The sequence below is a fragment of the Panthera uncia genome, chromosome E3 (assembly GCF_023721935.1).
Source record: "Panthera uncia isolate 11264 chromosome E3, Puncia_PCG_1.0, whole genome shotgun sequence".
NCBI classification, from domain to species: domain Eukaryota; kingdom Metazoa; phylum Chordata; class Mammalia; order Carnivora; family Felidae; genus Panthera; species Panthera uncia.
This window is the reverse complement of record NC_064815.1, coordinates 28,028,197-28,050,769: the sequence shown is the minus strand read 5'-3', so window position 1 is coordinate 28,050,769 and position 22,573 is coordinate 28,028,197. Positions and strand designations below refer to the sequence as shown.

At 47.3% G+C, this 22,573-nt stretch overlaps 2 protein-coding genes across 2 annotated transcripts in view; one reads left to right on the top strand and one right to left on the bottom strand.

Moving 5' to 3' along the window:
- LOC125928572 (myosin-16) overlaps positions 1-20,792 on the top strand; it is a 62,409-nt gene extending 41,617 nt beyond the window's left edge. The window contains exons 32-43 of the mRNA XM_049639319.1: positions 768-964; positions 2,676-2,808; positions 4,113-4,329; positions 6,569-6,705; positions 6,799-6,902; positions 11,144-11,336; positions 12,255-12,458; positions 13,669-13,794; positions 14,810-14,980; positions 15,599-15,799; positions 16,789-17,016; positions 20,273-20,792. Coding sequence (XP_049495276.1) covers positions 768-964; positions 2,676-2,808; positions 4,113-4,329; positions 6,569-6,705; positions 6,799-6,902; positions 11,144-11,336; positions 12,255-12,458; positions 13,669-13,794; positions 14,810-14,980; positions 15,599-15,799; positions 16,789-16,989 — 1,884 coding nt within the window. The 3' untranslated portion in view covers positions 16,990-17,016; positions 20,273-20,792. The remainder of the gene's footprint in view (positions 1-767; positions 965-2,675; positions 2,809-4,112; positions 4,330-6,568; positions 6,706-6,798; positions 6,903-11,143; positions 11,337-12,254; positions 12,459-13,668; positions 13,795-14,809; positions 14,981-15,598; positions 15,800-16,788; positions 17,017-20,272) is intronic.
- Positions 1-22,573, bottom strand: part of ATP5MF (ATP synthase membrane subunit f) — a 616,357-nt gene that overhangs the window by 463,357 nt on the left and 130,427 nt on the right. The gene's annotated exons all lie outside the window — the stretch shown is intronic.

Below are 22,573 nucleotides of genomic sequence, written 5' to 3'. Positions count from 1 at the left end.
GAAGAAAGTTACAGGTTATGAAGATGTAGAAGGAACATGAAAAGTGGTACCTAGGGGCACCTGGGTGGCTCAGTTGGTTAAGCGTCCAACTTCGGCTCAGGTCGTGATCTTGTGGTTTGTGACCTCGAGCCCCACGTCGGGCTCTGTGCTGACAGCTTGGAGCCTGGAGCCTGCTTTGGATTCTGTGTCTCCTTCTCTCTCTGCCCCTCCCCTGCTCATGCTCTGTCTCTCTCTGTCTCAAAAATAAATAAAAAACATTAAAAAATAATAATTAAAAAAAAATTTTTTTTTTTAAAGAAAAGTGGTGCCTAGGTGGCTCAGTTGGTTGAGCATCCGACTTCAGCTCAGGCTATTATCTAGTGTTTGTGAGTTCGAGCCCTGCATTAGGCTCACTGCTGTCGGTGCAGAGACTGCTTCAGATCCTCTGTCCCCTTCTTTCTCTGCCCCTCCCTGGCTCATGCTTGCTCTCTCTCGCTGGCTCTCTCTCAAAAATGAATAAAAGCATTAAAAAAAATTTTTAAGTCAACTACAAAACTGTAATATGCTACATGTATGACTAAATGAAAATGATGAACTCCCATATCCTCATGGACAGTAATTGGAACAAAATGAGGAAAATAAACCCTGATGGCCTGGGTTGTAGAATCGGTGTCCTTTCCCCCCTTCACTTGCTGCACTGTCAATCCAATGCTGCGGATGTCTAAGCAATGGCCCTGGGGTCCACAGAGACCAGCGGGGCCTCTGACGGCCTCCGTTGGTCCCCACAGTCTCGCAGCACGGCCATGGTGAGTCTTGCCAACACGAAGCATGACCTGGACCTGGTGAAGGAGCAGCTGGAGGAGGAGCAGGGAGGCAAGTCAGAGCTGCAGCGCCTCGTGTCCAAGCTCAACACTGAGGTGACCACCTGGAGGACCAAGTATGAGACAGATGCCATCCAGAGGACCGAGGAGCTGGAGGAGACCAAGTGAGTGTGACCCTGTGCCAGAGAGCTGGGAAGGCTGGGGTGTGGGTGGTGCTGGTGGTCTGACCACATCAGACACTTGCTGAGGCCAGGGTCACGTCCAGGAGAAAGCAGTTCACAGGCTCCTCTTAAAATTAAAAAAAAAATTTTTTTTAATGTTTATTTATTTCTGACAGAGATAGAAAGAGAGAGACAGAGCATGAGCGGGGGAGGGACAGAGAGAGAGGGAGACAGAATCCGAAGCAGGCTCCAGGCTCCGAGCTGTCAGCACAGAGCCCGACGCGGGGCTCGAACTCACAGACCGCGAGATCATGACCTGAGCCAAAGTCAGATTCTCAACCGACTGAGCCACCCAGGCGCCCCCTCTTAAAATTTTCTTTAATGTTTATTTACTTTTGAGGGAGAGAGAAACAGAGTGTGAGTGGGGAAGGGGCAGACAGGGAGACACAGACATCCATGCGGGCTCCAGGCTCTGAGCTGTCTGCACAGAGCCTGATGTGGGGCTCGAACTGATGAACTGTGACATCATGACCTGAGCACAGGCTCCTCTTAAAGTGGGGGCCGGGGGGGATGCGTGTCTAGATAGGAGAGCCCACTTTGTGCCCTTAGCAAAGTAGCCACTGTCAGCCTTTGGGTTCCATCCTCAAGGATTTCTACATGTCAGCATGAAAGTGCTCAGGCTCCTGCAAGGAAGTCAAGAACAGGGCCTCCACCTCCAGGCAGGGTTTCTCTGCCCTTAAAGTGCTCAGGAAGCTTCCACAGGTCTGCTAGGTCTGGGGTGGGGCCTCTGGGCGATGTTGGGAGGGCTCAGACCACACTCCCAAAGGTCCTCACTCTGCTGGTTCCCCAGCTCTGTGCTATATGCCCTCAAAGCTTGCAAGCCTTCTTCCTCATTTGCAAACTAGAGTGGTGGACATTCTGCCTGATGGGCCTGAGGAAGTAAGAGTGGACACGTGAATGTGGCTCAGAGCCACCTTCTTGTAGAACAGGCTGGCTTGCTTGCCCATGGGAAGCCCTGCATGTGAGCCACCAGGCACCAGGCAGGGAGGGTACCCCGGCCTGCTGGCCTGTCTTGCTCGCCCCCTGGAAATTTGTGGCGACATGACAGTGATAAGCACAGAGCCCTCCAGCTGACGTAAATCTCTTATCAGAAGGTCTTCATACATTGAGCCTAAATCTGCCTTCCTGTAGCCTCCAGCTCCTGAGCTCTGGCCCTTTTCTATTTTCTGCTGAGAGCAGCCAGCAGCTGCCTGGTCCCACCCCAAAGCTCACTCTAGATCTCAATCCCTCACCTCTCTCTGCCTGGACCTTCTTCCCCAGACACCCACAGGGTCCTTGCCCTCCTCTCCCTCCGGCCTCCGCTCATGTGTTCCCCTCCCTGCTTTACTTTCTCCGTGGTGCTTCTGTCTCTAGGTCTATCCCTCGTCTAGAACAGATGTTTTGTGAAGGCAGGAGTCTTAGTCTGTTTTTATTCAATGCTGTTTTTCGAACGCCTGTAACGATACCTGACAGAGTAGAAACAATACATAATTGTTGGATCGATGGATGGATGGATGGATGGATGGACAGACAGACAGTGGTTGCTTTCCTCTAATACTCTCCATTTTGTCTGCATCTTCTCCACTGTGACCCCAGAGCTCAGGACCACAAACACAGCCCCCTAGCCCATGGGCTTCTATGTTTCCTTGATGGCCTCTCTTGCCCTCACCCACAGGAGGAAACTGGCCGCCAGACTCCAGGAAGCAGAAGAGACAGCCGAAGCCGCCCAGGCCAGGGCTGCCTCCCTTGAGAAAAATAAACAGCGACTCCAGGCAGAAATCGAGGACCTCACCATCGACTTGGAGAAGGTCAGGGGGTCAAAATGTTCGAAGGCTGCCTATTTGCTGGGTCCAAGGGACCCCAGGGAGCTGTTGGAAACTGTCACATGTCTGGGCTTCCCAAGAAAAAACAGGTGGCCCAACAGGATGGAGCACAGGGTCTGTATTCCGGCCCACTGAACACAGGCTCTCGCCTGCAAATGTGTTTATACACTCATAATTCTGCAATCTTAACACCCAACAGGTCGCTATTCAAATAGCTCTGTGGTGAGGACAAAACGGTCCCAGGAAGTCATGCAACCTATTGTCTCTGTTCCCCTTTTCCTCACACAAACCACATAGCACACACTTTGTGTGGCTAAACATTCCTGTTTGCATCCCTGGTTCAGACTGATTTGCCAGACTTCAGCCAAATTAAGTAAGATTTCAACTGGTACACAGGAACCTGGTCTTGGTGTTTCAGGGCAACTGCTTCATGCCAGTGGTGAGGGGCAGAGGGGCATATCCATGTGAGAGGCTTCGGGAAAATAGCCCCAAAACCTGAAAAGGTTTTGCTCCTCCAAAATTAAGAAATGAAGCAGAAATTTACAAAATCAAGTATTGCACAGCAATAAATACATAGTTGCTGGAGTGCCTGGGTGGCTCAGTCGGTTAAGCAACCAACTTCGGCACAGGTCATGTCACAGTTCGTGAGTTGGAGCCCCACATAGGGCTCTGGCTGACAGCTCAGAGCCTGGAGCCTGCTTCAGATTCTGTGTCTCTCTCACTCTCTCTCTCTGCCCCTCCCCAGCTTACGCTCTGTCTCTCTCTCTCTCTCTCAAAAAATAAACATTAAAAAATAAATACATAGTTGCTGGACACTTATGAAAAGGAGGAAAGGTCTATGAAAAATAAGGTCTGAAAATAATCAGCTTTGATTCACAAGAAAAATAACACCAAACCCATCTCTGAGTTGGACAATGACATGTAACAGGTATTAGTAAGTCATAGAGAAAAATGTTACAGGGAGTTGGGTGAATGTTCTAAATCTGGGAAGGCCACTGTGGCCCAGATCCCTCATCATACACCTAAGAAAGTCCTAGCCTGGGAAGATGAAATGGACTGCCCAAGGTCACATATCTAGTAGTAGGAGTTTTAGAACTGGAGGGTAACTCTTTCCAGGCTCCTTGCCCTGTGCTTGTGCTATAAATGTTGAATTATATCCCAATCCCCAAGAAATCTGTGGTCACCAGAGTTACTGGGGAGGGCTGGGGAAGGCAGGGAGGAGGGCAGAAGCAGAGGAAGGGGCTGGAGAGTCAGAAACCCCGGAGACCATCATCCCCACCTCTCCCCAGGCCAACGCTGCGGCTGCTGCCCTGGACAAGAAGCAGCGAGTCTTTGACAAGATGCTGGCCGAGTGGCAGCAGAAGTGCGAAGAGCTACAGGTGGAGGTGGACAGTGCGCAGAAGGAGTGCCGCATGTACATGACCGAGAGCTTCAAGATCAAGACCGCCTATGAGGAGTCCCTGGAGCACCTTGAGTCGGTGAAGAAGGAGAACAAGACTCTGCAGGGTGAGTCTGAGGGCAGGGACAAAGACCCAGGCAGGGCCTCCCTCCTCCTGAGCGCATCACATGTTTGAGTACCTGGCACATAGTAGGTACACACAATAAATGCCAACTGCCTGGCAAGCAATTTGTAGAAGCACTTGGGCACTCAGCAACATGACTTTGAGCAGGTGAGTTACTTAACCTTTCTGTGCCTCAGTTTCCTCATCTGTAAATTGGGGAAATAATAATGTCTTCCTTGTAAGGTTGAGACAGTTGGAATAAGATAAAATGTGTAAAATCTTCACTGAGTAGAGTAGCTGGCAGAAATGAGGACTTAACAGATTTTAAGTATTGAGCCCTTACATCTGTCCTATGCACACAACATATACACATGGAAGATTTCTTACGTATAGGAGTCCCATGCTGGAACTCCGTTCTGTTGGATGTTGTTTGAAAATTGGTGCCTATCTGTTGAAGAATGTTTTGCTATACAGGGATTTGACTGCATTAATAAGTTTTTATGGCAGGTACACATTTCTAACCACAAAATCAGTTGTGTAAGATAGGTCAGGGTTTTTTGTTGTTGTTGTTGTTTTGTTTTTTTTGTTTGTTTGTTTTCAAGAACTGTTCTGCTGAGCAGCAAAAATCTCAGTCAACACAGGGTTTCCTCAATTCAGGTTAGGTGCCTGATGTAGGGTCACTGTAATGGAGGGTAGAGGCAGATGGTCCCTGATTGTCCCCCAAACCTGCCCAAGGTCCTATGAGTCCCTCCCTGGGGAGTTGTCGGTTCACAGGGGATAATCTCAAGAGCCCAGCATGTGAGGTATGAAGGCTCTGCTTCTGTAGTCTCAAAAGTGTGAATACTAAAGGTCTTAAATATAAATACCTGAGTTAAGATAGGGGAGAAACAACCAGAACACCCAGATCAAGGTTGCCTGGACTAGGAGAGGACAGAAAATAGGAGGGGGTTGCTGATTAGGTTCTGCTGAAGGTCCCAGGGCGCTGCCTCCTCCCTTAACCCCCATCCCACCTCCAACTCCTGGTGCAGATGAGAAAGCTCCCCGGTAACCTGGGAGTTAAGAGCAGAGGAATATGCACTTCACCTGGCTCGTGAAGCATAGGTGGGAACAAACCCCAGTCAGGGGCACCTGGGTGGCTCAGTCAGTTAAGCATCCAACTTCAGCTCAGATCATGATCTTGTGGCTCATGAGTTCAGGCCCTGTGTTGGGCTCTGGGCTGACAGCTCAGAGCTTGGAGCCTGTTTTGGATTTCTGTGTCTCCCTCTCTCTCTTCCCCTCCCCTTCTCTCTTTCTCTCTCTCTCTCTCTCTCTCTCTCTCTCTCTCCCTCAAAAAATAATTTTTTTTTAATTAAAAAGAAATTAAGTAAAGTAGTCCCAGCCTGGTGGGAGCGACGGAGGAGAATGGCCAAGCAGCTTACTTGGGCTGAAAGGGTGTGAGGTACCATCACAGCATTCCTCATGATCCCAGAGCAGTGCAGTAGAGAATGTTCTGGAAACAGCCACTATGTCCAGGACAGACGACAGGAAGCCATGTGGGCTACGAGTGTGTCTGTGACATCAGCACAGATGGACCCCAACAGCTGAGACTTAGATGATGCCCCCAGTGCTTTCCACTCTACCTGGAACTTAGAAACCCAACCAGGAAGATATTGGATTAAATGAGATTTTTCTGAACTCAGGGAGGCTTGATGTAGGAATGGAGTTTGGTCATGGATTAGTCAAGGTAGTCACATTTCTCGGACACCTCTGGTTGCGGCTGACATTTATGGCTGCTCCAAGGTGCTGGGTGGGTACCTGGGAGCTCCTCTGGGTGGGTAACAGGTCTCCCAACTGAGGAAGGAGATCAGAAAGGCTCTACTCCTCCACCTTTTCTTGGTTTTCAGACCTGGTGGCGGGGATGCAGAGGGGGAGAAAGGGTCTGAGAAAGGAAAGCCTGGAGTTTAGGCCTAATGGGCCTGGGGAGTCCTGGGCACTGGCCCACCAAGCTGTTTAGTGCTTACCCACTCTTCTGTGGGCCTCAGCCTCTCATCTGTAAAATGAGGAGCTTGAACTCACTGTTCTCCAATGCCCAAGCCCTGATGCTCCATGAGTCTACGACTTGGAGCATATTGTTTCTCTTTGGATACAGTGAGGCTAGGAGTGCCTGCTTCTGCCCTGATGTAAGAATGTCTGTGTCACATGCCATGGCCCTGGGAAGCTGGTGGTCCTCATGTGCCTTATTAACGAGAATATTCCTTTCTCAGAGGAGATAAAGGAACTGATTGATCAGCTGGGTGAGGGAGGACGGAGTGTGCATGAGCTGCAGAAGTTGAAGAAAAAATTGGAGATTGAGAAAGAAGAACTCCAGGTGGCCCTGGAGGAAGCAGAATCTTCCCTGGAGGTAACCATGTGGCCATCACCTTGGAGGCTGGACCCTTGGCCAGGGACTATGCACCTACTTGGCCAGAAAGGCTGATGTTTATATTCCTGGCAGGTTGAAGAGAGCAAGGTGATTCGAATTCAGCTGGAACTGGCTCAGGTTAAAGCTGACATCGACCGGAGAATCCACGAGAAAGAAGAGGAATTTGAAGCTACGAGGTATGGGGCTGAGGTGATGGGAGGCTGACTTTGGGTAGCATTGACGGGCCTCTGCCACCTACTAGTCATCTGACCTTGGGCAATTTAGGTGAATACTCTGAAACATAGTACTTCAGTGATCACAAAACACCATGGGATAATTAATCATCATCATCATCATCATCATCATCATCCAAAAATGGGCAAAGGACTTTAACAGACATTTCTCCAAGGAAGATATACAAATGGCCACTAAGCACATGGGAAGATGCTCACTACCACTAGTCATGAGGGAAATGCAAATCAAAACTACAAGGAGATACCACCTCACACCCATTAGGATGGCTGCCATCCAAAACGCAAGAAATAACAAGTGTTGGTGAGGATGTAGAGAAACTGGAACGTTTGTGCACTGTTGGTGGGAATGTAAAATGGTACAGCCGATGTGAAAGCCAGTATACAGGTTCCTCAAAAAATTTAAAATAGAATTACCGTATGATCCAGCAATTCTACTTCTGAATATTTACCCAAAAGAACTGAAAGCAGGGTCTTGGAGAGATACTTGTATACCATGTTCATAGCATTATTCAGAAGAGCTGTGGCATGAAAGCAACCCAAGTCCACTGACAAAGGAATGGATAAACAAAATGTGGTCTCTACACACAGTGCAAATTTATCCAGCCTTCACAAGCAAGGAAATTCAGACACCTGCTACAACATGGGTGAACCCTGAGGACATTATAACTGAGTGAAAAAAGCCAGTCACAAAAAGACAGATACTGCATGGTTCTACCTACAGGAGGAAGTACTTAGACCAGTCACAATCACAGAAACGGAAAGCAGAATAGTAGTTGCCAGGGGCCAGGGGAAAGTGGGATATTGGGGAGTTAGTGTTTCATGGGAACATGGTTTAGTTTTATCAGATGCAAAGAGTTCTGGAGACAGGCAGTGCCAGTAGAAGCACAGCATGAGGTATGTGTTTAATACCACGGGACGGCACACTTCAAAATGGCTAACATAGGACATTTTACGTAATGCATATTTTCCCACAATAAAAAAAAAATCAGAAAGCCCCCCTGTGAGATGGATGCAGTTGCCCCATCTGACAGATGTGAATGACGATAGCTTCTCGTCACCCCTCTCAGGGGTGGTGAAGATTAACTGAGATGATAAATATGAAATTACTCCGTAACCTGCAAAGCCACACAGATATAAATTACTACGAACATTCATGAACCCTCAGAAAACAACTACCACGTCATGGAAAAGAACTGATCTGCTGGGTGCTGGATTTGGAGATTTCTTTTTAATTCAGTGTCCACTGTTGCTGCCTGAGGTTCCAATAAGTTTTGGACTCAGCACTAAGTTTTTGTTTACAGAAATATGATTTGTTGTGATTCTGAGAAGAATTGCACACATGAGTTGCACACATTTGCAACTATCCACATTGGCATCTTGCCTAAACTGCCTGCCTGAAATCTTCCTGCACTATTGCTTCCTGAGTTTACAACATCCCCCACAATCACCCCTAACAAAGCTGCAGGCAGAGCCACTGGAGGGAGAAGCCCCATGACTCTGCAGCCATTAGAATAAACCCTAAATATCTAGCTATATGCCACTATGTGGCGTGGCGGGGGGAGGGGAGGAGAGAGAGTTTGCAACAGATTGGAGATATAATTTACATAGTTTGCCCATGACGAGGGAAAAATTCAATGGTTCTCAGTTGTGCAATTATCACTGCAATTTTAGAACATTTTCATCACTCCCCCAAAGAAACCCCATATCCTTTTGCAGTGTTGCCCCATTTCTCCCCACCACCCCCACTCCCAGACCTAGACAACAACTAATCTAGCCAACAACTTTCTCTGGATTTGCCTATCCTGGACATCCCATATAAATGGAATCCTACAATATGTGGTCCTTTGTGACTGGCTTCTTTCACTTGGCATCATGTTTTCAAGCTTCATCCATGTTGGAGCAAGTGTAAGTATTTCATTCCTTTTTATTCCTGAATACTATGCCATAGTTTGGACAGATCCCATTTTGTTTATCTATTTTATCTATTTATCTATTCATCTATTCATCAGTTGATGGACATTTGGGTTGTTTTCACCTTTTGGCCACTATGGATAATGCCACTATGAGCATCCATATACAAGTTTTTGTTTAGATAGAGGTTTACATTTCTCTTGGGTATGTACCTAGGACTAGAAGTTCCGGTAATATGTTCACTCTGTGTTTAACTTTTTGCAGAATGGTCAGATTCTTCTCCAAAGCAGTTGTACTATTTTACATTCTCAGGGTTATAAGGGCTGTAGGGTCTCCAGATCTTCTCTTAACATTTTATCATTACCTTTTTTTATCCTAGCCAACCTAGTGTATGGTAGTATCTCACTGTGGTTTAGAACAGTATTTCCATTATAGCTAATGATGCTGAGCACCTTTTTAAGTTGTTTTTTTTTTTTTTTAAGTTTCTTTGAGAGAGAAAGAGAGAGCACGCATCAGCACAGAGCCTGATGCAGGGCTCAAACCTACGAATCATGAGATCGTGACCTGAGCTGAAATCAAGAGTTGGATGCTTAACCAACTGAGCCACCCAGCTGCTCCTGCTAAGCATCTTTGATGTGCTTATTGGCCACTTCTCTATATTGCCTGGAAAAATGTCTATTCTAATCCTTGGCCCATTTTAAAAACTAGGTTGTCTTTCTACTGTTGAGTTGTAAGAGTTCTTTAAATATTCTGAATACTAGACCCATCCTTTATCAGATATGTAATTTGCAAATATTTTCACCCATTCTGTGAGTTGCCTTTTCAGTTTCTTAATAATATCCTCTGAAGCACAAATGTTTTTAAATTTGATGAAGTCTATGTACCTGTTTTTTTCTTTGGTAGCCTGTATTTTAGGTGTCATATCTAAAAAACTCTTTCCCTAATTTAGTCACAAAGATTCTTGCCTATTTTTCCTAGATGAGATCAGAGTTTTACAGTTTTAGCTCTTACATTTAGGTCTTTGGTCCATTTTGAGTTAATTTTTGTGTAAGGTATGAGGTAGGGGTCCAACTTCATTCTTTTGCATGTGGATATCCAGTTGTCCCAGAACTACTTTCTGGAAAGACTGCTCTCTCCCTATTGAATGGTCTCAGCATCCTTGTTGAAAATGAATTGGCTTGGGTTTATTTCTGGATTCCCAATTCTATTCCATTCATCTATAGGTCTATCCTTATGCCATGACCACAATGTCTTGATTACTGTGGCTTTGAAATTGGGAAGTGTGAGTCCTCTACCTTGTTGTTCTTTTTCTAGATTATTTTGGTTATTCTGGGTCCCTTGCATTTCTATATAAATTTTAGGATCAGCCTGTCAATTTCTGCAAAGAAATCAGCTGGCATTTTGATACTGACTGCACCGAATCCCACCTTCACAACATTATATCTTCCAATCCATGAACATGAATGTCCTTCCATTTATTTAGACCTTTATTTTTTCAACATGTTTTATAGTTTTTTTCTTGTATTTATTTTTTAAGTCAAATTGAACAAAAATTCTGTTCACTTTTGAGAATGTCATGATACCTTCTCCCATGTCTAGAAATTGACTACATCTCAGAGTGCTATAAATCCAGCAATGTGCCTACACAACAGAAGGTGTGCAGGGGTAGAGCAGAGGTGAACATCACAGACAAGGGGCAGGTGACAGGATCTTTTCATGCTAGCCATTTATTTCCCTCAATGAAACAAATATTTTTTGAACATGTAAATTGCCTCCTCTAGTCTCCTTCTATGGAGGGTTTTATGAAAATGCTCATTATACTGATTACAATATAACTAAATATATTAAATACAATCAATCAATAACTGCTGTTTTACAGAGAGACAAGCTTTGGCTTGTATAGCCAAAGCTCACATTTTCTAATTAAAAAAACAAAAACAAAACAGCTAGTATTTGGGTTTGAATCCTGTCTCTGTCATGGGCTAAACCTTTGGCATGTTTTTCATCATCTTGGAGCCTCAGTTTCCTTGCAGGGATATTCTGCATGTTGAATGAATTGAGATCACAAAAGATATGAGGTAAACATTGACCTTCTGTGTCCTTTCCCAAAGCACACACTCCCCCACTTAAATGCTTTAAGGGAAGATACACTCTAATTTCAAATATGGTGGCCATAAGCATGTTGATGCTCACAGACCTCTTAACTAGGGAGGTTTAGCACAGCCTGACCAGCGGGCCCAGTATGCCAAGGTCTTCTCTGATTGCACTTGCAGGAAGAACCACCAGCGGGCAATCGAGTCCTTGCAGGCCAGCCTGGAGGCAGAGGCCAAGGGCCGGGCAGAGGCACTTCGGCTCAAGAAGAAGATGGAGACGGACCTGAATGAGATGGAAATCCAGCTGGACCACGCCAACAAGAACAACAGCGAACTTGTAAAGACCCTGAAAAGGCTGCAACAGCAAATCAAGGTAGCAATCTGGGACCTAATCACAAAGTAAGCCATCCCCAAGCTTGCAGGTCCAGGAAGCTAACTTCATGCATGTCTGCAGCTAGGAGAAAAGCATGAAAGTGGCAGCATGGGGTGGCTGGAAGTCTAGGGAACAGGACACTTGGGGACTATCTATATGAGAGGCCCCAACCACCTAAGTCCATACCATGGACCACTAAAAAGAGGGAAGAAAGAAGGAAAACAGAAAGTTGGGCCTGTCTTGGTTCTTAAAATCATTTGACTTATTATAAGTGAATTCAGGACAGAAAAACAAAGAACATAGTAAATACTTATATGCCCACCACTCATCTTAAGAAAAAAACACAAATAGAATTGAAGTCTTCCTTTATTGCTATCACTGGTCTTTAAAGCATCTGTAGCTGGATCCATGCATTCAACATACATTTTATTAGAGACCTGCCCAGCGTAGGCACTGTATTAGGTGTTAGAGGTACAAGAATGTATATAATAAACAGACATCCCTGCAGATAGACAATAAACAACACATAAATAAAACTGTAGTATTAAAAACGGCGATACGTGCTACAGAGAAACAACCAGATAGGAGAAGGGAGATGTGGGTTAGCCAGTGGGGGTGTAATGGTCAAGATCACTGAGGAAGGCCTCGGTGAGAAGGGCCTGCTGGAAACTCAAGGTGCTCTGTCCTCAGAAAAGCCTTGACCTTATGGTTACCTCTCACTGGACAAATTCTGGGGACGCTTGGGCCCTGGCCAGCTAGGCCGCAACCAGACTGGGAACTCCCCCAGCGCAGATCGATACCTTCCACTCTCCTCCTCTGTGGCCTCGAACTCCCCAGCCAGACCCCAGCTCCCTGCTGAGCCCAGACCATGCCAGGGTCCGGGAGATGGGCTCAGGCCGGGTCCTCTGGCCCCCCCAGGACCTGCAGATGCAGATGGACGAGGATGCCCGGCAGCACGAGGAGCTGCGGGAGCAGTACAACCTGCAGGAGCGGCGCCTGAGCCTGCTGCAGACGGAGCTGGAGGAGGTGCGCGCGGGCCTGGAGGGCAGCGAGCGCTCCCGCAAGCTGCTGGAGCAGGAGGTGGTAGAGATCACCGAGCGGCACAACGAGGTCAACATCCAGGTAAGATGGCGGCTTCCTGGGAGTGGGGGGGGGGGGGGGTCTACGCAGACTCACACTTGGCGTGTGGGGGCAGGGCCAGGATGGTGCCCAAACCCTGTGGGCTCCCCTCAAAACTCAAAGGCAGATGGTGTCCCCACTTGGGAAATCCTCAGAACTCACCTGCAGAGACTTCTTTTGTTATGGCAAAAACCCCCGTAACATAAAATGTACCATTCTTAACCATTTTTAGTGCACACACAGTGTGTGAACTATATGTACATTGTTGTGCAGAGCTTTCAAAGACAGGCTCCTAGACTCTCTCCCTTGGAGACTGTGATCCAGAATCTGGTCTGTGGTGGGACTCCAGAAATTTAAACTTTTGGATCTAAACTCCTCAGGAGATTCTGATGATTTAGCCAACTTTAAGGACTGCCATTACCTTCAGTGTCACTGAGGATAGAACTTCAGAACTAGAAGGGATCTAGAATATTCCAAAGTCGAGGAGCACCTGGGTGGCTCAGTCAGTTAAATTAAGCCTGACTCTTAATCTCCAGTCAGGTCTTGATCTCAGGGTTGTGAGTTCAAGCCATGCACTGGGCTCCCTGCTGGGCATGGAGCCTACTTAAAAAAAAAAAAAAAAAAAAAAAAAAAAAAACAGTAAATAAAAACAAAGTCTGACATTCATTTTACAAATGAAAAACCGTGACCCAGAGAGTTAAGTGGCTTATGTGTGGTCAAAAAAGGGGACCCTTATCTACCAGCGGTAACACCAATACTGCTTACAGTGCAATACTTTGCCAGCACAAACTTAATTCCTACTTAGCATCTCATGTGAATTCACCAAAAGAAAAAATGTGCATAGGACATATAGAGATCACAACCCCATTTTAGAAATAAGACCGAAGCCTAGAGGTAAAGAATTTATCCACATAGGTAGAAGTACCGGGGTTGAACCTGGGTTTTCCCAGCTCTGAGTTCAGGATTGTTCTAGAGTTCCCACCCATCCCAGGCCGAAATGACGTTATTCCTGGACTCCTTGTGATACGTGTTCTGCTCTAAAACACAGAGAAAAATGCAGGGAGAGACACTTACCTCAAGCAGGGGGTCCAGGGCCATTTCCTGTTGGGGGGTTTGGCAAGTATGTCTGTGAGAGAGTTGTTTCTCTTTCCTGGACACGGGAAGGGCTGTGCAGACTTCTGCCTCATGGCAATGTCTTTATTTTCTCTTCTAGAACCAAAGCCTCCTCGTAGTCAAGCGCAAGCTGGAGTCGGATGTCCAGCGCATCTCCAACGAGCACGAGGAGCTCATCAGTGAGTTCCGCTCTGCCGACGAGAGGGCCAAGAAAGCCATGACTGATGTAAGTGTGCACGCTGCCTGGTGCTGGTGGGAGGGGGGCCCGGCCTGGGCCGCCTGTGGAGGACCAGGCCACCCTCAGCAGGGAAGGCCACTTCCTCCCCTCAAAGGTCACTGTGCAGCGCCAGCACCCTGCCAGTAGGGCTGTGGTCCTTGTCCTAAGGAGTCTGGAGGCCTTTCCGAAAAGCCAAACACATACAAGTAAGGAATAATTACAAGCTATACACGACCATGTGAGAGATCAGAGCTTGAGGCCTGGGGACATGGGTCAAAGAAGCCATCGAAAGTGGGCTTTCCTGGGCAGGTCTTTTGGCAAAGAGGAGCATTAAAGCAGCCTGAGGAGAAGCATTAGTGAAAGGAATGGGAGACATGCCCAGGTGCTCAGGGGCAGATTCAGCAGGACGTGCTGCCAGTGGTCTTGCCCCACTTCTCTTTGGGGACTCACACGACCTTGAGCGGCAGATACCACGCACCCCACTTTAAAGATGAAGGAATACAGATGCTATCGCCAGGCTTGTTGCACTTGCTTGAAATGCCAGCTCAGGACCATTGCAGGTCTTATTTGGTGCTGGGTCTCGAGAGAACAGACCCATACCCAGCATGCAGATCTTCCACGAATACTTGTGGAATGAATGCAAGAACGAGAGGGTAAAGTGACTTGCTGAAGGCCACACAGGAGCTACATGCAGACCTTCGTCTTCCTCCTCCAGATCTGCGCTACGCCCACCCTCTGTGCTGTGCCCCTGATGGAGGAGGCAGCAAAGAGTGGCTGGAGAGCCCCAGGCTGGTGGGAGTCTGTGGGACTGGGGGCCCTGGTGATGAGTGCATGAGCCTGCCTCCTCCCTGTCACTGGGAGAGACACAGGAGCATGGGGCACCCGCTCCACCAAAACCCAGCAGCACATCGGCAAGGTTCTCCTTGTCAACCACTTGGTCCTCTGGTCTCCAGAGGTCAAGGTCCCTCATCTCTCAATAGCATGGGAACCCAGCTCCAGTCCCCACTCTGCTCCCCTCCCGCAGGCCGCCCGCATGGCGGAGGAGCTCCGGCAAGAGCAGGACCACTGCATGCACCTGGAGAAAATCAAGAAGAACTACGAGATCACCATCAAAGACTTGCAGGCCAAGATGGAGGAGGCTGAGCAGCTGGCTCTGAAGGGAGGGAAGCGCACGATCATGAAACTGGAAGCCAGGGTGAGGGCGACCCCGAGGTGGGCCAGGAGGGAGAGAAGGGAGACATGGCTGGGCAGGGGCCTTTTCCCAAAGCTTCCCAAAGCACCCAGTGCTTGATGAGGAACTGGATTATTCAGATGCTAGGAAGGGAAAGGAAAATGAGAGGAGAGCTGTAATTTATTTGTACATAGGTCTCCTCTCCTCTTCCTTCTCCTGTCACCTTTCCCCCAGACTGTGCCCCCAAGCAGGGGAGCTCCCAGGATTCTTCCTCTGTCTGTTCCTAGTTTCTGTTTCCAACACTGTTCCTCCCTTACAATTTCCTTAAAACCAGCCTTGGTCTTCACCCATGGGGTGTCAGAGCTAGAGGGGCGCAGGAGGTTTGGTGACCCTGTCAGGCCCCTCCCTCCCCCACTTCCCAGAGAAGGAAATGTGAGGCTCAGAGAAAGGGACCCATCTGACTACCACAGCAGACCCATGAGGGGCAGAACCTGTGTGACCCTCCTGTCCAGGGTTTGCCTGCTCTCCTGTGGGGAAGAGGTGGATGGACATTGTCACCATGATGCCCCCACTCAAGGCCACTGAGCTCGCAAGTTCAAAACCCTGTGTTCTCACAGCCATGTCCCTCTCTTCCTCCCTCAGATCAAGGAACTAGAGACAGAGCTGGACGGTGAGCAGAAACAGCACGTGGAAACAGTGAAGACGCTGCGGAAGAATGAGCGCCGCCTCAAAGAGCTGGTCTTCCAGACGGAGGAGGACCACAAGACCAACCAGCGCATGCAGGAGCTGGTGGAGAAGCTACAGAACAAGCTGAAGATCTACAAGCGGCAGATTGAAGAGGCGGTGGGTGCTCGCCCTAACGTGTGTCCCTAACGTGCCTTCCCTTCCCAGTCCAGGTCTCAGCACCTGGTTGGCATTAACCACAGGAAAGGAATCGAGCCCTGCCGAAAGATGGCCCCTGTGAGCTTCGTGTCCATGGCACTTCATAGGTGGACTGGACACCACACACTGGAGATAAGAACACGTAGAAAATGAAAATATCCCCCAAGAACACCTGTAAGGTGTGATCTAAAACCAGGGAAAGTCTTTGCTGCCTTTGTCCTGCTTCCACTGCCCCTGGTGGCCTCTGCCAGGATAACTTCTCTCTCCTGCTCAGACCGTTAAACACAAGACCCTTCCCTTCTTTAATCCTCCGAACACAAGGCAGGAACACTGATCTTCTTAGTCTGTTTCACAGGTGAGGACATAGCCCAGAGTGGGATATTTATGTCATGTTAGCAAATGTTAAAATCAAAGTCAAATGGTTAGCAAATCATGGCTTCAAGCCTCAACCCTATACCACACGTCTGCCTACCGGCACCAGCACACCCCCACCCCCACCTTGACATAGAACTTGGACTCTGCCATTGTTTGCTGCCAGTTCTGGGGCTACTACGCTGAATCCATCAGCCACCCACACAACCAGCGCCTTTCCCAAATGGCTCGATAAAGATCAGGCTTACAGTTCATATGGTTCTAACCGAAATAGCACTGTGATTCTACTGGGAAGATAAGGGGATGGGAGCTGTGTGGTGGGGGCTGGGGAAAAATGCTAAATCCACACCTTTCATAGTGGGGCACCAGTAGCTAATGGCTAAAACTACAAATTATAGAAGCATCAACACAGCACATTTTATTTAGAAATATGGATGTCAAAGCCAAAAAAGAATCAGCTAAAAGTCCTGAAAGACTGGACTCTCACGTGTCCACGTTGAACCAACCGATAACGATGCACATTTAACCAGATTTACGCCCAGGTTTACGCCCTATTTTCCACCGTGCTTTTGCCACAGGAGGACCAGGCCAACCAGACCTTGGCTCGCTACAGAAAGACGGTGCATGAGCTGGACGACGCTGAGGAGCGGGCTGGCATGGCAGAGACCGCCCTGAACAAGCTGCGCACCAGACACCGCGTGGCCGGCAAGGGCATCACCTCCGTGGAGATCATCCAGGTGTCCAAGACAGGCTCCTCCAAAACCCTTTCTGAGGAGTGAGATTCTCCATGTTCCAGCCCACGGCCGGTAGGTATGGACTCCACTCTCGATGCCCGTGCTCCAAGCTTACCTTCCCTGCTCCCGCTTTGCTCCTTCCGACTTCTCTGCTTTCCTGTCTGCCAGGCCCTGGCCTCATGCAGTGCCAACTCCAAACCTCCCCTGTCCCTTCAGCTGCAACACGTCCCTCTCCCTCTCTGGATTCTCAAAGCCCTCGAGCGTGTGAGCTCCACCTGTGATACAGGTGCCAGCGGTCATGACACTCCTCTGTCTGGGTGGAAGCTCCTTGGAGATAATGTCTAATGCCACTTGACACTAGGCCTGGCAGACAGGTGCCAATGCTTGTTTCAGTGGAGAACCACAGGGACATTTGCAAGCCTACGGGCAGTATGTGTTCATCTTTCACATCCCCACAATATCATTATTCCTGAGGATTTCATCAATACTGGTTGAATTTAGGTTTCTAATATTAAGGAAGTAATAATTATTATTGTCCCCCAGGGGGACAACGTAAAGTAGTCCTTTCTCGTTTTCTTTAATTCAGAATCAACCGAGGAAAAAAAAAGTATAGGAGGCAAATATATAAAAGTCAAAACGCAAGTTTTACTATGTTACAATTCTAGATTGAGAATTTAATGGGTGTCCAACCTGGGCATCCTTGTGTTTTACCCCAGAATTAAAGGTACCTGCAGAACTGATCAACCACAGCCCTGCTCCATAAAGACCAACCCTTACTCCAAGGAGACAGATGACCAGGATTCATCAACCCTACAGGCAGATCCAAAAGGAGAGGCCAGATGGGGTACATGTTGACCCCGTCTTCCAAACACAGAATAAATCATTCCTCCTCCATGAGAGGAGCAAGGGAAAGATGAGGAGAGAGGCAAAGAACATTATTCTAGAGCAGTGGTTCCCCCAAAACGTGGTCCTTTTGACCAGTAGCAATATCAGCATCACCTGAGAAGTTGCTAGAAATGCAAATTCTTATGCTTCACTTCAGATTTACTGAGTCAGAAGCTACAGAGGTGGGTCCAGTGTCTGTGGTTTAATCACCCCTACAGTAATCACATGTATGATCACGTATGCTAAAACCAACACTGTAGCAGAAATCTCCCCTTACAGAAACACAGAGCTAGGGAACAGATGTTTCTCCTCCTTTTATCAGAACCAGGCACATGGTAGTAGTTTTCACTATCTTATTTACCCTATGATAAGGAGATATATAAATATCTCCATTTGTCAGGTGAGGAAAATGAGTTCAGAGAAGTTCAGTGACCTGCTCATGGTCATACGAGCCCTATGCTATGGAAAGGCAAACTGTCTTTTATTTTAATTACTCTGGAGATTGATAAGGCTGCCCTCTGTTTAGGATTAACCAGGACAACTCAAGATCAAGGACCTGGTTTAGGTCAGGAGGGAAGGGGACTGAAGTTTCTGTGTTCCGATGGTTCAACCCCCATGGATTATGGGAATTTTCTTCTGGCCTTGTGTTCAAACATGTGGGTGAATCAGCCCCCCAGTGAGGGTAAGGTTCCCCACTCTCTCTCAGTACTGGGTCACTTTGGGTTTTAGCCAAAAGTGATAACCCCACTGGCCTCTGAATTCAAGCTGAGCCTTTTCTTACCATGTGCTTAGGGAAGGAACAAAAGATAGGAAAAAATCTTTTTCTTAATTCTCTAATTCTTAAATAGTGGTAGGCTCAGGAAGTTAAGGAAACCAGAGGCTTGCCTCTGGACGAGTCCTACAATTAATGTGTAGCCATCTCCTTTCAGGGCAAAAACCCAAAAGGGGTCCCTTCTGTTGAACTCCCACTTGGTGGGGGTTACTACTCACCACCCAGACTCAGGAGATATTAGAGTCCTTCCACCTGCAAAGTCTTAGTCTCCGGTATTAGCCATCTTGTAAAACAGATTCTCTGCCCTGGCCTGGGGACTGTTAATTGCTGGGGCTTGCTGGTCCTGGTCCAACTGCTCTGTCTCCACACCATGAGGCCACAGTCCTGCCAACAAGCACCCAGAGGTGATGAGGCTCTTTTAGCCCGTCTCCCCTAGCTGGTCACAGGGCTAGATATGCCATCCGTAGCCCTGAGATGTCATAAGCAAACCAGTACATGAGTCAACACTGAGCCAAGACCCCACAAGAGTTTAGTTTTCCAAAGTGGCTTTATATTCAGTGGCACAAATACTGACCAGGCTCTGAACAGGGCCTAGGTCTGGACTCTGAGACACAGAGATGAATAATCAATAAGAAAGGACACCCTCCCTGGCAGAGCTCGGAATCTGGTGGAGAGGAAGAAGCACACATCACCACAGGGCTGTGAGCAAATGTTCTGTGATGCTGTGTTTGCATCTCACCGGGGAGGATCACAGGGGAGGAGTGACTGGTTTAACCTGAGGTGGCTGGGTGGAGCACCTTCACGGAGGATGTGACCCGTAGAAAAGCCTAAGGCGGTGCCACTCCACGAGTGGTCCCTGTTTGTCACCTGCCCAAGACAACAAAAGTACGGAAACTGAGAGGAAGCTTTTAGAAATTTTTATAACAATTGATACTGCTATGACATCCAAGTGCATGGTCAATGTATTTTATAAAAGTATTAGTTTCTGGTATTAATTAAAATAAATGAGAAAGAACAAAATGTTTAATGGAAATTAAAAAGAATGAGTAAAATTGATTGCTCACCAGATAGAGAAGGAAAGAAGAGATTTCCAGATGGAATTCATATGCCAACAGTGCAGAAGCTGGATTCATACAAGGGAACAGCATAGCTAGAGAAGAGGAGCTCAGGAAGAGGGGAGAGAAATGGGGTGAGAGATGAAGCTAGAAGCACTGCCATGTGCGAGGCTGTGAAGGGCCCTGCTGGGTACGAGTGTTCCATAATCTCCATAAGGAAATCTTGCTAATTTTTGAAATCCACGTGTGGGATGTGATGAGCAGTAGCTTTTCCTTCTTGGGAAGACATATCACAATGGCAAAACAAGCCTGCTGGCCCCTCATGAGACACCACAGGCAGGCTCATGGTGGGCACTCTGTCCCAGGGGATGGCACTCCAGCCTTCTCGATGGCCTGTATGGAGTCCAGGCCCAGTTGGGCACCTCAAGCCCAAAGATGTCTAAACCTTCACAACCTCAGGCGGAATGAACCAGCTATGACCCAATGATGGTGTCCATTATGAGGAAGGAAGCATCCTGGGGACACTGTCTTTCTATTAAGAAGGAGGCAGAGATGTCAGAACTCCTGGCTCTGGTCCACAAGGATTTTCTCAACCTCTCTCTCTTTTTTCTTTCAGGGTGATACAGATCTCAACAGCAGACCACCGAGAGGGAAAATACATGAAAACAGGAAACTGGGTATCCTGAGAATGTTTACTATGCAAAGGAAAGTATAAGCCAGAAAGAGGTGCTACAGAATAAAGATAGCTGTGGGGGGAAAGGGTTTGGGGATGTAAATACCCAGGCATCAGAGGAACTAAAATTAGTGTGGCTTCTCTGAGACTGTATCAAGATGTGCAAGCACTTGGATAACAGTAACAGTGGGTCTGTTTTAGTTGAGATCCTACATGTTCATGTCAAAGACGGAATATGTAACTGTCTGTGTGACCTGGCTGTTTCTTGAAATAATTCCTCATGTGGACAATTGTAATGCCCTGTCCCAATGCAGTTTAAATAAAAGAAACATGAAAAATAGACTAGGGATTGTTTGTAAGTGAAGAAATTTTATTTTTCTAAGGCTTCCAAACCCAAAGGCAATTTTTCAGTATGTCAGAATTCTGTTTTATCCCTATATCCTAACTCACAGGCTTACTTCTATTGGAAACCATGAAAACTATGCAGTCTTGGTGAAAAGGTGTTCTGACATATGAAGACTAACTAGGTCTCGTAAAGCCGAGAAAGCTACAGAATCCCTGAAGGGATGTTAAGATCCATCCAGGCTGATGACCCACAAGGCCCCCACATGCTCTACCTAGGCATCTCCCAGGATGTTCAGACATGGGCAAGTTCTTCCTTAAATCAAGATTTAAGTTCTTCCTTAAATCAAGCTGAGACCTGCCCCCTAGTAGTATCTTTTTTTTTTTTTTAACACTGGTTTTGATACCTAAGACCCTGCATAACAACCTCAGAGGAAGACAGTTCCCACAGTCCCTTCAAAATTTCTCTTCTCCAGGCTGAATATACCTGGGTCCTTCAACGTTCTCAAGTGTGAGAGGGTTTCCACTGTCACCTTTTAACATCCTCGACCCTGTTCCTCCCCTCACTTTCCTAGTCTTTGGAATGCAGGATTGGAAGAGATGGCACCAAGAGGGCTCCCTGCCAGTGCACAGCCCTCAGAAGGCACCTCTCTCCAACTCTCTGGAAATGGTGTCTTCCCTTGACTTTCACCACTCTGACCTCTCTCCAGTCCCCTGGCCTACGGAAATCATTATTCAGCTGGTGAAGGAAGGGATGTTAACATTCCATGGGTGACTCCCTCTCTTCACATTGGTCCATTTCAGTGCTGGCTTTCTCTAGACAGCTCCAGAGGGAACCACTTAGTTCCTTCTGTGCAAGTGGATCAAACATGGAGACACTGCCCTCTGGCGGTGGGGTCTCCAATGGCTATGTGTGAATTTTCTGGGAGACAACAAATCATAAAATCTTAGAATTACACATATCAGAATTTTAGGGTTCAAAGGGATATTCAGAGGGTGTCTAGTCCAACTCTTAGCCAATTGGAGATTCCCCTCTATAACATCCCTGAAAAAATGGTAACCCAACTTGTACCTGAACCCTTCCAGTGAGAAAAAAAGGCAGCCCGTTGCAGTTTTGACTGACATTCATGGTTCAAAATAATATTGAACCAAAATGTCTCCCTGTATTCTGCCTTCATTTTGATCTACTCTTCACCTCTGTAATTACATAAAGTAAGTCTAATTCTTATACTTTGAAGTCAGATAAATATGAGTTCCACTTTCTTTCTTTCTCATGCAGTGAGACCATGGGCAACTTAACCTATCTCACCTCCTGTTTTCTCAGCTACTAAATGAGGGATAATAACAGTATCTGCCTCTTAGGAATGTGAAGTTTAAACAAGATAACCTGGCACAGAGCCTATTATGCATAACACTTAGACACTTGCCACGTTTCTTCTAGCATTCTTTAGGACTTAACACTCAATCTCCCAAGGGAGGCTAGGCCTGGCCTACCAGTCCAGCAGCTTATAGCAACAAGCCTCTTGCTGGACAAATGCAAGGGGAATTCCATGGAATTTTAAGAACTTATCATTGTTTCCTGGTGGATGGTCTACTCATGGTCTCCCCACATTTGGAGAATTCCAGAGCAGCTCCTCACTTTGCTGGGGGAAGGGGAGGGGAGGCAGAGGAAATAGATGTAGACGGGCTCAGTGACTTGCCCAAGACCATTCAGTTAATGACAGAGCTAAACATCCTTTGTTGAGGGGGGTGAGGGAAGCTTTTAGACCCAGTATTTATGAGAGAATGGACTTCACTTAGACACACATGCTGTTTTTGCCCAAGGACATGTAATTTCAGAATGGTGCAAAAGCCTAAAAGGATATAATCTATGGCTTTGCAAAATAATAACATTAAATTAGT